The 15783-nt window shown below is 37.2% G+C and overlaps 8 protein-coding genes across 8 annotated transcripts; 5 read left to right on the top strand and 3 right to left on the bottom strand.

Annotated features, from left to right (window-relative positions):
- Window position 1: 1 nt before the first annotated feature.
- Window positions 2-1330, bottom strand: UBX7 (Ubx7p; the record flags this gene model as incomplete). The annotated part of the gene is made up of 1 exon (XM_003675146.1): window positions 2-1330. One exon carries the CDS (start codon window positions 1328-1330, stop codon window positions 2-4), a length of 1329 nt encoding a protein of 442 aa, XP_003675194.1.
- A 299-nt stretch (window positions 1331-1629) lies between these two features.
- On the top strand, window positions 1630-3213 carry CHK1 (serine/threonine protein kinase CHK1; the record flags this gene model as incomplete). Its single annotated transcript, XM_003675145.1, has 1 exon — window positions 1630-3213. One exon carries the CDS (start codon window positions 1630-1632, stop codon window positions 3211-3213), a length of 1584 nt encoding a protein of 527 aa, XP_003675193.1.
- A 151-nt stretch (window positions 3214-3364) lies between these two features.
- On the bottom strand, window positions 3365-9016 carry RIF1 (DNA-binding protein RIF1; the record flags this gene model as incomplete). The annotated part of the gene is made up of 1 exon (XM_003675144.1): window positions 3365-9016. One exon carries the CDS (start codon window positions 9014-9016, stop codon window positions 3365-3367), a length of 5652 nt encoding a protein of 1883 aa, XP_003675192.1.
- A 604-nt stretch (window positions 9017-9620) lies between these two features.
- Window positions 9621-10298, top strand: YPT10 (Rab family GTPase YPT10; the record flags this gene model as incomplete). The annotated part of the gene is made up of 1 exon (XM_003675143.1): window positions 9621-10298. One exon carries the CDS (start codon window positions 9621-9623, stop codon window positions 10296-10298), a length of 678 nt encoding a protein of 225 aa, XP_003675191.1.
- Window positions 10299-10392: 94 nt separating this feature from the next.
- Window positions 10393-11880, bottom strand: SHM1 (glycine hydroxymethyltransferase SHM1; the record flags this gene model as incomplete). Its single annotated transcript, XM_003675142.1, has 1 exon — window positions 10393-11880. The coding sequence occupies one exon, from the start codon at window positions 11878-11880 to the stop codon at window positions 10393-10395; it is 1488 nt and encodes a 495-aa protein (XP_003675190.1).
- A 261-nt stretch (window positions 11881-12141) lies between these two features.
- On the top strand, window positions 12142-12459 carry MIC12 (Mic12p; the record flags this gene model as incomplete). The annotated part of the gene is made up of 1 exon (XM_003675141.1): window positions 12142-12459. The coding sequence occupies one exon, from the start codon at window positions 12142-12144 to the stop codon at window positions 12457-12459; it is 318 nt and encodes a 105-aa protein (XP_003675189.1).
- A 174-nt stretch (window positions 12460-12633) lies between these two features.
- Window positions 12634-13344, top strand: TAE1 (N-terminal protein methyltransferase; the record flags this gene model as incomplete). Its single annotated transcript, XM_003675140.1, has 1 exon — window positions 12634-13344. The coding sequence occupies one exon, from the start codon at window positions 12634-12636 to the stop codon at window positions 13342-13344; it is 711 nt and encodes a 236-aa protein (XP_003675188.1).
- Window positions 13345-13578: 234 nt separating this feature from the next.
- Window positions 13579-15747, top strand: RGD1 (GTPase-activating protein RGD1; the record flags this gene model as incomplete). Its single annotated transcript, XM_003675139.1, has 1 exon — window positions 13579-15747. One exon carries the CDS (start codon window positions 13579-13581, stop codon window positions 15745-15747), a length of 2169 nt encoding a protein of 722 aa, XP_003675187.1.
- Between the last annotated feature and the right edge of the window lie 36 nt (window positions 15748-15783).

The following is a 15783-nucleotide window of genomic DNA, read 5'->3' as shown; positions in this document are numbered from 1 at the left end:
CCTATTTCTTATCTTTGTTCTTCTCCAAATTCACATTATTACCATTATATGTAGATTTTTCGTTTTGGTTCTTATCAGCCATATCATCCTGATTCACAAACTGGAAAACGTTTGGTGTTACCGCTCTGGATGATTGTCTTGAGGCCTCATCCTCTCTACTTAGTTCAGACACACGGGTATTGCTCTTTCTGAGTTTTAAATCAGGTAGCTGTTCTTTCTGTTTGGGTTCATCTGTAACAGAGTGTACTGATTGTTGTTCGGTTTGAGCATCTTCCCATTCAACTTCACTGGCATCATCTTCAGGTTCAGTTCTTGACAAAGAAGGTTTATTTAACCACGTTGAAAGCCCTCCAAACACTCGACTTACAAGGCTTGGTGCTTGAGCTTCTACGATTCTCGGTCCATTAAAACCTGTCTCAATCGGTTTTAATATTAAAGCAGATCTTGGCGTTAATTCTAATCCTTCTAAAGTCTTTAGCTCATCTGATTCGACAAATGTAATCCTAGGTATATTTCTGTGAAAGTAATACGGTACAGATCCATCTGTTCTATTATCATCTACCCATTTTCTAACGTTGTAAAGTAGTTCATTGGAATTAAAAGCATGTACTAATCTATCTCCATTAGTCAGTTTAACCTGTAAAGTGCATTTATCACTATGTAATTTCCTTAGGTCTTTGATATTATCTTGAACAACTAAAGGTTTGTCATCATCTAAGGTACCATAATGTTCACGAGCTTTCCTTTCTTCTTTATCAGCTTTCAATAATCGCAAAATACGGGCACGCTCTTCTGTGTCTAGTTTCCTTTGCTTTAGAAACTCTTTGTGATAAACTTCCTGAGTGGTTTCCATAATTTTTTCCTTTTCTGTCTTCTTAGGTACCCAATCTTCCTTAGTTTCCTTAGGATTCTTCTCCGGTTTACGTTCAGCGTCATTTGCAATTATTGGTTCCGGAACTGGTAATTCCTTTTTTTCTAAGGCATGCAGAAGGTCATTCCAATGTTTGTTTCCTTCTGACTCATTCTTCTGTGACTCGTGTTGGGCACCTTGTATAACCAAATGAATTTGACCCGAATTTATCAAATATAAACTGGGAACTACCACGGCAGGAAATAATTGCTCAAAATTATCAAACTGTTCAGTCCCCTTGATAAGCCTCAGCCATATCGCCTTATCTTTAATATCGTTAAGCTCTTCTTCCTTAAACCATGAACGTAACCATGAATCCTCATTAAGTCCAGTGCAATTGTAAACGACTAGTGTTTTCTTTTCATATAACGATTGTCCAACAGCAAATTGGACGTTATCCATAAACAATCCTTCTAACATCTTTTTTTAGTACTGCAATACTTCTTGGACTTTGGGGGTTTTGGATAATACATCTGACATTATATCTACAAGTAAAGTCCAGATAATCCTTAAATGTAAATCTGCCAATAACTCCTGGAAAGTTAGGGTTATTAGGGTTGAACTCCGCGTCACGTGAAAATTAACGATTACGTAACGAAATGTAAACAAACAAAAATATTGAAAAATTATTAGCATTGGTATAATAGCTGCATTGTCTCTTATGGGAAGTGTGCGCTTTGATGAGTATTGTATAGTGGAAAGATTTAATCCAGTTAGTGATGAGTGCAGTAAACCCATCATTATTACCAAAAATAAAAGATGTTGTCCTCGGGGACACGATTGGACAGGGATCATTTGGTTGTGTAATGAATGCACATCTTGCAGTGGATCCCAGTGTCATTATAGCTGTTAAATACGTTCATATTCCCACCTGTAAAAAAAATGGATTGACAGAAAAGGATATTTCCAGGGAGGTTCTTCTACACTCCAGGTGTTCAAAAAATCCTAATGTGCTGAGATTAATTGATTGCAATATTGCTAAAGATTACATGTGGATGATTATGGAGATGGCCGATGGTGGTGATTTGTTCGATAAAATTGAACCTGATGTTGGAGTGGATTCTGAGGTTGCCCAGTTTTACTTTCAGCAACTTGTAAGAGCCATTTCTTACTTACATGAAGAATGTGGCGTAGCTCATCGCGATATCAAACCTGAAAATATTCTATTAGATAAGAATGGTAATTTGAAACTAGCAGACTTTGGGTTATCATCACAATATAGGAGAAAGGATGGGACACTGCGAATATCAACAGATCAAAGAGGATCTCCGCCCTATATGGCCCCAGAAATATTGCATTCCAGAGGTTATTACGCCCATTCTACAGATATTTGGTCTATCGGCATACTATTATTTGTTCTATTGACTGGAGAGACCCCTTGGGAATTACCTGTCATTGAAGAACTAAACTTTGCATCATTTTTACAAAATAATGGAAATTTGAATTTAGGTCCCTGGGCAAAGATTGAATTCTTTCATTTAAACCTACTTCGAAAGATTCTTCAACCGGACCCAAAGAAAAGAGCCACCTTGAAAATACTGAGGTCTCACCCATGGTTTACTAAAAAAGTGAGGTTTGCTAACGCTAATGGGTTATGTCGAGACCCGGGACTTTTAGCTAAAAAGCTTCTTTCGAATTTACGTGTGTCATTAAGTAATGAAGCATACGAGAGATATACGCAGGATGTAAACTATAAAAAGGAAGATTATTCAATATTTAGATCAACACAGCCAGTAACTAGTGATTTGGCTCAGATTGAACATGATTCCATGAATGTGAATGCTCTAACGAACACACAAGTCGCATTTACGCAGTTTGCTACAGACAACAAGGCAGATACATTTATGACCCAGGAAGCAAGGTGGACTCAGTTTATAAGCCATGACGTTGCCGCTTTGCAATTTTGTGATAATAATTCTGCATTGATAACACCAACTCCACAATTACGTTTTAATCCTAATAAACTGACCAAGTTTTACAGCTTGGAAAATTTTGAGACAATACTTCCAATATTAGAGAAGTCGTTGTATTTTTCCGGGATTAAAGTAAGACCTGATTTATATGGAAACTTCATTGCTATAACTGATAAATTGGGATATGAGAACGCGTTTCCTTTGGTAATTACTCTAAAGACACAGGATCGTAGAGGGGGTCTTTTAACAGGATCATTATCGATCATCAACGTGGACGATGATTTGAAAAGTATTAGTTTTGAACGAAAATCAGGAGATCCCTTAGAATGGAGAAGAATCTTCAAGAAGATGGCATTATTTTGTAGAGATATTATTCTTGTTCCCAACTGATTCTCTCGCTAGAATGTGTCTTTTTCTACTTTAGGGCTGTGTAATTATTATAACTAGGTATAGATAGATTGTCCAATATCGTTTTAGGGTGTTAACGTTATGTAATAATGAATCTCAATGAGTATATATATATATATATATATATGTATAATTATATTTCTCGTTTATCAGCATCATCGCCAGTGTAATATTCTAACTTCATCAGAAAATCTAGTAGTTCAATTCGTAAATTTCTTCTTTCTTCAGTAGGTAAAGTAGAAAGCTCGGATGGATCAAAATTTCTCAACCGTGAGACTAATCTACGTGTTTTCCTAGATGGGAAGAACATTCTTAGTGATGGTGTCGTTTCCCTGGAGTTAATGTCCATATCATCATCAATCCCATTACCGGGAGTACCATAGGGGAAGGATGAATGAAGATCTACCTCTAGATGTGAGGGTATAACATCTTGTTTATCGGACCTGGTGCTAGTAACTTGAGAAGAATCAATTTGTTTTTGTTGGCCCATTCTGGTCGTACTTTCTTGCTGAGTTCTTGATCTCTCTTTCCAGGAAGGATCTGTCAACTTTAAAGTATTGAAGATGGGTATGTTAATTTCATGCATTGATGAAGTAGGTCTTTTGTTCTTTGCAATTGGAGAAGATTTCAAGATGACCTCAGTTTGAGACACTTCTTTCTCCATTGCCTCTAAAAAAGGGTCTTGTTGAGCAGTATTTACTGGCGCAAAATCATCTTCTCCCTTATCTTCTTCTCCTTCGATATAGGTTCGTGATTTTGTTTCCTTCTCATCTAAAGCCGTACGCAATTCATTTCGAGACTTCAGATTATCCTCTTCCATCTCCTTCGTGTCGAGATTCGTTGGTTTATCCGAGTCTGCACTGCTTTTGGAAGGATTTGCCTTGAAAGACTGTCCTGTAGCTTGTCCGCTTTTACCTTCCACACATTCGATATCATTAGGCTCCTCATTCGTATTGTTCTTATTCGCACGCTTAGACTGTACTATGATTGAATCATTAGATTTTACTGATTTGGCGTGCGGACTCCCTCGTTCACCTCCAAGGTCAGTGACAACTTCTTGTGAAGTCTGGTTCGTAGGCAATCTCTCCTCAAAACCATTTGTTTTGTCGTCAGAGTCAATCGTCTTTGCAGCATCCTTTTCACTGGCATGTGGTTCGACACCTAATGAGGAACGAGGTGTCTGAAATGGAGTTTCTGCGTCGGTTTGGGGATTTGTTTTGGATGGTGTCATAGGTATAACCTGCTCAGATACAGTAGCAATTTTAGCTTCCACAACAGTCGGGGTTGGCTCCGCAACAACTAATTCGTTCCCAATTTCTGTATCATTCCTGTTCTCTGTTGAAAGTAAATCATCCTTTATGATACTTCCGGCATTTTCATCCTCAAGAACTTCTGGTAGATCTGAACTTTCTCCGACTATGTTTGTATGATTTTCAAGTTGTCCACATCCTGTAGATTGGGTGACTGGTTCTTTTGCAATTTGTTTATCAACTTCTTCTAATGTTCCAATAATTGAAGAATCTGGTATCGCTGTTCCGTCTCCATTTGTTATCTTTCCCTCTTGCGTAGATCTTGGGTCTTGAGATGACCTGTAGCTAGGTAACTCCTGGGAAACAAGAGGCGCCTTTTCTTCTTGATAATGAGTATTTTTAGTTGGCTGAATTAATTCTTCAGGGGATTTAATAATTCCAGTCGATTTTTGGCTGAGGACATCAGTTGATTCATCTTCGGTGCTTGATTTAAATTGATAACTGTACGCACTCTTTGCTGTCGTAGTTCCCGTCGTAACATCATTATCTTGCTTCAATTGAGTCGCCGGAACTTGAATTTCGGCATTATCATTTGATGAAGAATTCTGTGATTTTGTCGACTTATCAAATCCTTCCGGCGTACTCATAGTGCTTTCAGAGGATATTGCTTGCTCGCCGCTGGTTGGTTCTATTGACTTTGTTTCGTCCTTCCAACGTTGAAAATTTTTATTTAGTCGTCCCATTTCCCTTCTACTTTTACTATTCTTAAAAGAAGATGGTAAACTTTCTTTAAACAACTGAACCAGGTTCAAAAGATATTGATTTGAATGTTCCGGTAATAAATTGAAGAGCATCTTCAAAAAATCGATAAACGTCTTTTCACTCTTGTTTTGAAGAGATTGAATGAACCTTGGCATTAATTCAAGAATTCTTCTTTGGTCCACTGGTCTTAAGGCATTCTCAGAGTCAATGATAAATAAAAGCATGTCTTGTTTGCTCAAAATTAGTGCTTGTGTTTTTCCGCATTCAACTAGTTCTGAGATTAAGGTAATTATATAATCTGCCTTTTGTAAAGAATAATTTTGTTTCAATGTATCTATCAGCGAGGGATTTAATGAACCACATCTATTAATCATATTGGCCAGTGTTTGTGGTAAAATATTTTGTAACTCGGTAGCATTTCCACCAGAAAATAAAGAAATAATATAATCTGTTTGAGAGTTTGACAAACAACTATCAATTAAATTACTTAAAAGTACCCATCTCCTGTTCTCGAAGAGGTAATGGAGAATATGTTGAATGAGTTTCTTTCTTTCTTCATTGACACTTGTATCTGTTGGTTTGTCGACGAAAAGAATGGTTTCGATAGTTGCATAATTACTGAGAAGTAACGCTGTCTCATCCTTTTCTAAAACCCATTGAATTATCCCATATTGAATCAGCTGCGGAAAAAGACCAATATTTATTATTAGATACGACATTTTTGAGGTTGGAAGGATATCTTTCAAATGCAATAGAATAGGATCCGAAACTATCGATAAAATTAAGGGTCTTTGCTCGATACTTGTCTTTATAATATCATACCTTTTAATATCTATAAGTAGAGGGAGTAGGATACGAGGTACCGATGACGTTCTATTTTCAGAAAGAATCTCGATAAGGAACTGAGACATGTTGTTGTCTAAGGCGTTTGAGTTCTTCGATAAGTATGTCTTGATAAAAAAGGAAAGATTTTTATCATTGTATTGTTTTAAGTTTAGCAACTGTGGGTAATTTATTGAGAGACTCATTTTCGAACATAAGTCTAAAAAATTCTCCATGACTTGATCTGTTGTTATTTGGTTAATAATGTTAGCTAAGTCGAGAAAAGATGTATAGGACATAGTAGGAGATAGTAACGTCGACCCAATCCAATTCTCCACATATAAATGAGAAAGAGTGTCTTTTGTTTTCAAAAAGATTCCCATCATATAAAACTCCCAACCTGCCAACTTTTTTTCTCTTAGGAAGTCCTTGAGAACATCCAATAGCATTTCCTTAACATCACCCCAAAAAGGTTCAAATAATTTTAAGTAATCTTCAAGGTAATTGGTTTCTTTGTTGAGAAGCAGATTGGGGAATATAGTAACGACTACATGTGTATAAGTCTGGAATAAGAGGGAAATTTCTGTATGGTCATCACTAGTTTTTAGGATATCAATCATTACCTGGTTAACTTCTTCTAAGTAACTTACCGTTTTCAATTCCAATGGTGTATTATTTAACAAAGATATCAGCAATTCTGAGCTGGGTTGAGGTTTTAGGATGTGTTTCCTCAGTATGGAAAATATAAGATCTGATAATGGGTAATATAATTGCTTGATGAGATGATTTGTCATTTTTGAAATATCATTCGTTGCGATACCAGTAGATGCAATAACTTTAATAGGTGCAGGTCGAAGTCCATTCCTATTTCCCTTCTCTGGTGATCTTGTCTCGGGAAGAGGTTTTCCCAATAATCTTAGGAGCACACTTACCACCTCGTGGTGCAAGTGTTGATTTACTAATATGATGCCAATGAGAATTGGTTTTAATAAGTTAGAGATAAAGAGGGAAAGGCTCTCTTTGGATGATTGGGCAGGTCCACACAAATTTGCATATACTAATCCCCTCAAACAATATAACAATGCCTTCGATACGTCGGAGTCATTAATATATGGCCGTGACATATCGAAAGGAGTCTTTAGCAAATCCAAAACCATCGGCTTACTGGTTTCATTGAATTCGTCAAGATGTTTTGAAACACAATAAAATAGAATTCTCCACACTTTTGAAGAAAAATACTTTACTTTTCCAGTTCCTTTGTTATAGCACAATTTGTTTAAGTCAATCCAAGTGTCTGAACGATTCGCATCAGTTTCTGCATTCTCCTTAGTTAGCATTTCTAAACTGTTGGCATTATTGAAAAGGAGGCCAACCATACCAATCCACAAGTCCATGGCCAGTTTATACTCCTTCTTAACTAGTATCAAGTATTTAATTTGATTTCTTATTAAAGTTCCCAGAGTCTTTTCTCCAACGTTTTCGATTTCCTTCAAGCTTAATTCTATCCTTGATAAGAATTTCCTCGGTATCACATCTTTGACTTTATCAATCTCAACGCATTGGTATATATCTTTATGTCCCTTCTCTACATCCAGGCATTTCTTTAACAAATCCAATATGATTGAAATGGCTGTAACAATAATTTTAGCCGAGTGGTTATTCTCCTCTTCCATAAGTAAAATTCTTGGTAATACTTCACCGGGAAGCCAAACTTTAATCTCGTCGATCATTAATACTGGAAATTTATCAAGAAAGCATTTCACCAGATATAATTTTTCACAAATCAGGTTTGTACTTGCCATATCTTTTACCTGAGTTATTACATTTATCATCTTTGTTATTTCGCTCATGGGTAAATAACGTCTGGAGAACTTTTCATCTCTTAAAAATGTCAATTGTGATATTATCATCATTTTGTTTACATATTCATTTGAGAGTGCCTCCACAGATATCTTGTAAATTATTCTTAGTTCCTTTTGTAGTTCTGGATCCGTAGATATGCGTTTTATAATCATAAAATTGGACAGAATTGATCCAAAAAATCTGACAATTTGAACGTATAGTCTAGTAATGAAAGGATTTTTCTTGTTATGCGATTTCAGTAATTCTGTTTGTTCCTCTTGCAAATTCAAAGTAGCCACTTTTATCAATTCCGGCAAGTTATTGACTATTACTTTTACCTTATTCTCTGTTATGGGGTCAATATCCTTGTCTGTGGGTAGTATAGGAATGATATTATTGAAAGTAGCATATATTTCAAACCGTCTATTGCTACTATTTTCGACATTTTCCAACTGCAATATATGTATACCTCCTATTATAATACCTTCAAATTCTTTTACATTTTCGTTGTTAAATAAACTATGGATTTCACCGCTTACCCAATATTCAATATTTCCAGGATCCAATTGAAGAGGTGACATTGAATCAACAAGTTTATCTTTATTAGAAAGGAGATCACTTTTCGTCCTATTGGTAATGAAGTCAGGATTTCTCAATATAGATTTTCCCGGAGGTTTTGTTGCAGAAGAAGGTGGACGTCTTGGTGATGAATCTGGCATTGGTGATTGTTGTGTTGGTGATGACTCAACTTTATCAGAAAATGCCACAGCTTTTCGTATAGGTGATGAATTACTGATTGGATCATCGAATCTAGTGTCACTTATTGACTTGGGTGCCATTAATATTGGAGTTTCTTCCAGATTTATCGCGTTCTTCTTGAAACTCTTTTCCGTTGCCGGCCTTTTGTTATTTAGCTTCCTTCTTTTGGGAGTAGGTGACAGTTCATTCGGATTAAATGACGACTCCTGTTGAGATACTTGCGAATTGAACCATTGTAGCGGTATAATCGGTGATGATCGTGAATTCTTTAATTTTAATTGTTTATTTAATAAGTCAATAGCGCGATCACTTTTCTTGTTGGAAGTATTTTTGGTTGGGGTATCAGACATTTCTTCTAGAAGTAGCGTGTATCTTACCAACTTGAGCTAGCTGAAGGATTTTGAGGTACTTTTACAATAGAATTGGCAACCGATGCCGTTGTCTGTAACCTATAAGTTTATCTTGTCAATATTCAGATCAAATTCATTTCGCGTGAAAATCTGTAGCCGGGTGACCTTTCAATTTGTTGATCTGGGCGGCTGCTATAAGATCAACAAAACAAAGAAGCCCATAATCAATAGTTCAGAATAAGAAGCTGTCAAGTTCCCCATACTCTCACGTTGAGTGGAACGCCCCTTAAGACCTAAAGAGGAGTGTTAGTGTTGAGCTGACATCGTTTCTTAACCATCATAGATTGAAAAACAAGCAACGGACAGGTCCATTCCTGTGACTGTATACTTAAACTACCGGTATAAACAGCCCTTTAGATGAGTTCCGAGGCAATCTAACATATATACAATGAGTTTTTTTGAGGGAAACCTGTAAGGTTATGTTCATCGCCCTCACGAAAAATACTAGTTGAAAAACACGACATGGAATTTCCTTCAACATCGAATGCAACCTGAAATACGGAACAAAGGAACTATCGAGCATTCTAGTCGATCATATTAATGGATGGAATCGAACAATGGCGCTAATGAGCCACGAGATGCTAACGACAAAGAGGTTTATCGGTGCAGACTAAAGCTTGTGCTGCTCGGTGAATCCTCTGTGGGAAAGACTTCCATAGTTACCAGGTTCACGACAGGAAAATTCCAAAGAAACAATGCTACCATTGGTGCTGCATTTCTTAATAAGAATATTCGATGGGTTGATGAGGATAATATTTATGAGGTTGATTTAGAAATTTGGGATACAGCGGGCCAAGAGCGTTACAGATCGTTGGCACCAATATATTATAGGAACACAGATGTGGCTCTGATCGTGTTCGATGTTACTAGTTCGAACACTTTCCAGAAGGCAAGAAGTTGGGTTGATGAATTGAGATCATATTTGGATAATGAGCAAGGCAAAGAAATTCAACTTTATTTAATCGGGAATAAATGTGATTTGGAGCATGAGAGTATTGCGAAAACAGCTATATTGGATATGTGTACTTTTAAAGAAGTCAGTGCCAAACGTGATGAAGGCATTCAGGAATTATTTGAAGAGATTGCTAGAGGCATACCGACGGATAAATTTATTCTTCAAAGCCCATCGAACCAACTGGATGTCACTGATAATAATTGTACCGTCATGCTGAAAAAGTCATTTGATGATTTGAGTAAGAATGTCGGTTGTAATTACTGTTAATGATTCAACGTTATGTGTATATATAATTTTAAATGGTGTATACATAAAGAACCTATGTCAATGGTTAGTTATTTATTTTTACATTAGGGATGTGTTATAATTCACCTGGAACTGGGAATTGGCCAACCCATTCAGAGACTTCTGCGCTCAACTTTTGAACTTGTTCGTCTTGTTCACATAACTCTTTGAAGTTTTTCAAATGAGATTTGTGGTCTTTATTTTCTTGAGATTCTTGTGATTTTAATCCGATGGCAAGTTTAACAGCGGTATCAATATATTGTGCCACTTTAGTAAACTCAGCAGGACCAAATCCTCTAGTGGTCATAGCTGGGGTACCAATTCTTAAACCAGATGGATACAAGGCCGATTTATCACCTGGAATGGTATTCTTGTTAGCAGCAATATTAATTTTTTCTAAAATTGCTTCTAGACGAGCACCATCAATACCCAAACTAGATAGATCAATCAAGATTAAATGTGTGTCAGTACCACCGGAGACCAAATTAAATCCACGTTTGATCAATTCATCTCCCAAGACTTTAGAGTTACTGACAATGTTTTGTTGATATTGTTTGAATTCAGGGGTCATTGCTTGCTTTAGTGCGACAGCTAGAGCAGAAATGGTATGATTATGTGGACCACCTTGATGGCCAGGGAACACTGAGAAGTTAATCTTCTTTTCCAAATCGTACATAATTTCCTTCCCTTGCTTATTAACCTTCTTAACACCCTTTCTGAAAAAGATCATAGCACCACGAGGTCCTCTTAACGATTTATGTGTAGTAGTAGTAACAATATCAGAATATTCAAATGGAGATGGAACCACACCAGCAGCAACCAACCCAGAAATATGAGCCATATCACTCATCAAATAAGCCCCACAGGAATCGGAAATTTCCTTAAACTTCTTGTAATCCAATAATCTCGCATATGCAGAAGTACCAGCAACGATGATCTTAGGTCTAAACAATTTGGATGTCAAGCTCAATTCATTGTAATCAATTAATCCAGTCTCCACATCGACTCTATATGGCATGGTTTGGAAATATTTGGAAACATAAGAAATCTTTGTCCCCGATGGCAATTGATAACCGTGAGATAAGTGTCCCCCGTGAGGTAAATCCAACCCCATTAATCTATCACCGACATTCAGGAGGGCCGAATAAGTGTATAAATTGGCAGGTGCCCCACTCAAAGCTTGGACGTTAACTCCCCATTTGGCCGGGTCTAATCCATAGACTTCCAATGCACGCTTCTGACATAATGATTCAGCTTGGTCAATGAATTGATTACCACCGTAGTAACGTTCACCTGGGTACCCTTCGGAGTATTTATTTTGCATTTCGGATCCTAATAAATCCATCACTGATTTGGAAGTAAAATTTTCAGATGGAATCAATGTAATTGAATGCTTTTGTCTGTTACGTTCAGCAGTGAGGATGGTATTCATTTCTGGATCGATATCCTTGACATGTTTAGAAATGAGGATCTGATCCTTTGTGGTGGAAAAAGAACGGATTGAAACTTTAGAGGAACAAAGTAAAATAGATCTCCAACAAGGAGCAATTCTGGCAGCCAACATCTCAAGGGTACGTTAGCAATTGAGGCTTATAAGGATAATAATATGTTCTTTGAGGGAGTCAACAGTTGTTCCAAGATGGTCTTTATAAAATTTTTCAGATGACTAAAACAGCCGCTGACACGTTACCCTGCAGTGTCAAGAAGATTAATAGGGCGAATCAACTTGAAGATTCTTCGCCGTGTAGGATAAGGGCGTTATAGTCCCTCGCTTCTCCACGAGATAGAATTGTGGCAGGATAGTGGAAGTTGGAAGATATATATCATGGGTGTGCTTTGGAAAACTGTTTCGTTTACACTGGTGTCATCTACAGTCGCCGCTTCGTATTACTTTTATTTTATTCATCGAGATGGATATCAGTATAAGCGAGCACATTGGAGAAAAATCGACCATGATGTCCAAGATATAATAGAGAAGAGACAAAAATCGTTGGTGTTCCAAGAGAGAAATGGAGTGAATCAAATACTTAAGCGTGGAGAAAGTCAGGACGTGATTTACAGACCTATCAAAGAGACAATGAAAGATATTTGGAATGAGCAGATACGAACCGGTGTAGAATGGATGTATTCCATCGGGAAATAAACTGCTACTCTTTTCCCAAGCAAACAAATTCAAATTCGTCGATCTACTGATTAATTAAAGATGAAAGGGAAAATTTTGAGACATTGAAAAATTTATTTGCACTTTATATATATTCACAATACATAATATTCAAGAACTTAAGCAGGATATAAACAAAATAGGAGAACATATTCAATGAGTACTCCAGATAAACCAGCAGATTCTCATATAGATTACAATGACGCGATCGACTATTGGACTCAAACTCCAGCAACTGTAGACGGTGTGCTTGGCGGGTACGGTGAAGAGACAATTGTTCCTACGATGGACGTGCTTGGATCTAATCATTTCTTAAGGAAACTGAAGTCTAGAATGGTGTTGGAAACTCCCGATGCCAGGAAAGTAGCAGCTGATGTCGGTGCAGGGATTGGGAGAGTAACGAAGACGATGTTATACAAACATTGTGATGTCATAGATTTAGTGGAGCCAGTGAAGCCATTTTGTGAACAAATGGAAGTTGAATTGAAGGATCTGAAGGCAGAAGGTAAGATTGGGAAGATCTTTCCTATTGGAATGCAAGATTGGGTTCCTGAGAAGGGCAAGTATTGGTTGATCTGGTGCCAATGGTGTGTTGGGCACTTACCGGATGAGGAATTAGTTAAATTCTTTAAGAGATGTGTGGAGGGATTACAACCAAATGGGACTATTATTGTGAAGGAGAATAACACGCCAACAGAGACTGATGATTTCGATCCTACAGATTCATCGGTGACAAGATGTGACACGAAGTTCAGACAACTTTTCGAGCAGAGTGGGCTGAAACTAATTGCAACGGATAGACAAAAGGGTCTACCGGAAGAACTGTATCCTGTGAGGATGTATGCATTGAAGCCCCAAGCTCCTTAGAGACACAGAACGTTTACATATATATTAGAATAGCTCATATACTAACGTTGTAAAGCATAATCGCATATATTAACGCCAGTGCACCACACTGTAGATTACGCCAAAAGTTGGAAAATGGAAATATCAACAGAAGTAATGAAGACATTAATGACTAGAAACCTAGAATACGCATTGAGTCAATAAGGTCAGCTATACAGGAAACTTCCAGGTTGAACAAAATAATCAAGAACACGGATGCAGAACTCTAGCGATTCGAATGCAATATCACAGGATGAATTATCTGCGACTACGCCTCAATCGGCAGGCTCTCATTCACATGCTGGTACGCCTGTGTCAATAAAGTCATCGTCCAATAATGCCGATTTACAATCAAATAGTACAAGGCCAGTATCCACATCTACGAATCTGCTTGAGCGACCTGAAATAAAGAAGGTCATGGATTCCGATGTAGCAATAAATGCCTTACTTACCAGATTGAAACAATCGTTATTAACATGTGAAGAGTTCACAAAATTTATTAGGAAGAAATATATCTACGAAGAAGAGCATACTGAAGAACTTTCCAAACAATATAAACATTTTTTTAATACTGTCACTCCCAGCTCAAATTCCTCTTTGAAAAAAATGATTCATGAAGTGCTAACTTTTGATGGGAAATTGGGTAGTGTCAAAGAAAGTTACGTTAAGGCCCTTCAGAAGATGTATGATGAATTAAGTGCATTGTTATTAACTATGACAAAGATGAGGAAATCTGTAAAGGAGCATAGTAGGCGTCTCGAGAAGGATGTTTCTGAAGCCATCCATACTGCAGAAAAGGCTCAAAATAGATATAATTCCTTATGCCAAGACTGGGATAAATTGCGAATGACTGATCCAACCAAGACCAAGCTAACATTAAGGGGTTCTAAAACAACTAGGGAGCAAGAGGAGGAATTATTAAGAAAGATAGATAGCGCTGACTTAGATTACAAGCAAAGAGTAGATCATTCTACCTCATTAAGAAATACTTTCATTACGAGAGAACGACCAAAAATTGTTGCTCAATTGAAAGATTTAATATTGGAAATTGATACTGCAATGACTATTCAACTGCAAAAGTATACCATTTGGACAGAAAATTTGATTTTGAACAGTGGTGTTACTATAAGTCCACTCGACTCCAATAAATCCATGAAGGTTGTTGCTTCTTCAGTTAAGAATGAGAAGGATCTATATGATTTTTTGAATAAATACAATCACACTGGGAAAAATAACTCGTTGTTAATAAACAAAAATTTAATTCCTGTGAGTTATAAAAAGTATCCATCGATGAATAAAGGTAAAAATGGAAATTCAAACAAAAATCCTCCAAAATTTGCTGTGGACCCATCAAGAAACTCAATTCCTAAAAGAATAATATCAACCCATAATGATTCCCCTTTCAGCACCACAACATCACCTGCATTAGCCACCAGCCAGATAGCATCATCTGTGATAAAAGATACACCACCAACCTCGTTCAGATCACTGAACACATCTGCTCCAAGCTCTGCTGTATCATCACCAGTACCAAATAGTTCGTCAAGAAACTTCCAACAGCAAAGGAATCAGCCATTACCAATGCCACCGGCAACACAAAACAGCTCGAAACCAGGCGCGACGGCCGATAACACATCTGGATTTGCCTCTTTAGACCCTGGCAACCATGCAACACGTTTCCCCAGCCTGTCCACCACGGTGACACAATCTACAGGAGATTCTAGTAGGCCAGTCTCACATATCCAATCTACGTCTACAATGCCACCAGGAGTCTCAAATAATTTCAAAACATTTGGTGTTCCTCTGGAAGTATTGATTGAATACGAGCAAGATATGGTTCCAGCGATTGTTCGTCAGTGTATCTACGTTATAGATACCTATGGGTTAGAATTGGAAGGAATCTACCGAAAATCAGCAAATGTGTTGGATGTGAGTAAATTGAAAGAAGAGATAGATAAAGATCCCTCGAATGTATCAATGATTTTGCCTCCTAAAAACTATTCTGAATCTGATATCTACTTGGTTGGTTCATTACTCAAGTCATTCTTTGCTTCTCTTCCTGACTGTTTGTTACCGACATCGATAAGTGATGAGGTTAAAACATGCGTCTCAATCGAAGACCCAAAGACAAGAAAAAATTATATGCATGGTCTAATTTATAAACTACCAGACGCTCAATATTGGACTTTAAGAGCCCTTTTATTCCACTTGAAAAGAATATTGGCAAACGAAGAGAAGAATAGAATGAATTTGAAAGCCCTATGTATTATTTGGGGACCCACTATAATAGCGGCAAGCAATGATGATATGAACGATGTCAACTATCAAATATTGGCAATGGAAACTTTATTAGACGTAGCTGACCAAGCATTTGAACCTGAGTGATTGTATCTTGTTTAAAAATGAACAATAATTAATTTA

The sequence above is a fragment of the Naumovozyma castellii genome, chromosome 2, assembly GCF_000237345.1.
Source record: "Naumovozyma castellii chromosome 2, complete genome".
Lineage (NCBI taxonomy): Eukaryota > Fungi > Ascomycota > Saccharomycetes > Saccharomycetales > Saccharomycetaceae > Naumovozyma > Naumovozyma castellii.
The sequence above is the reverse complement of the archived record's forward strand: the minus strand, read 5'-3'. Positions and strand labels throughout refer to the sequence as shown.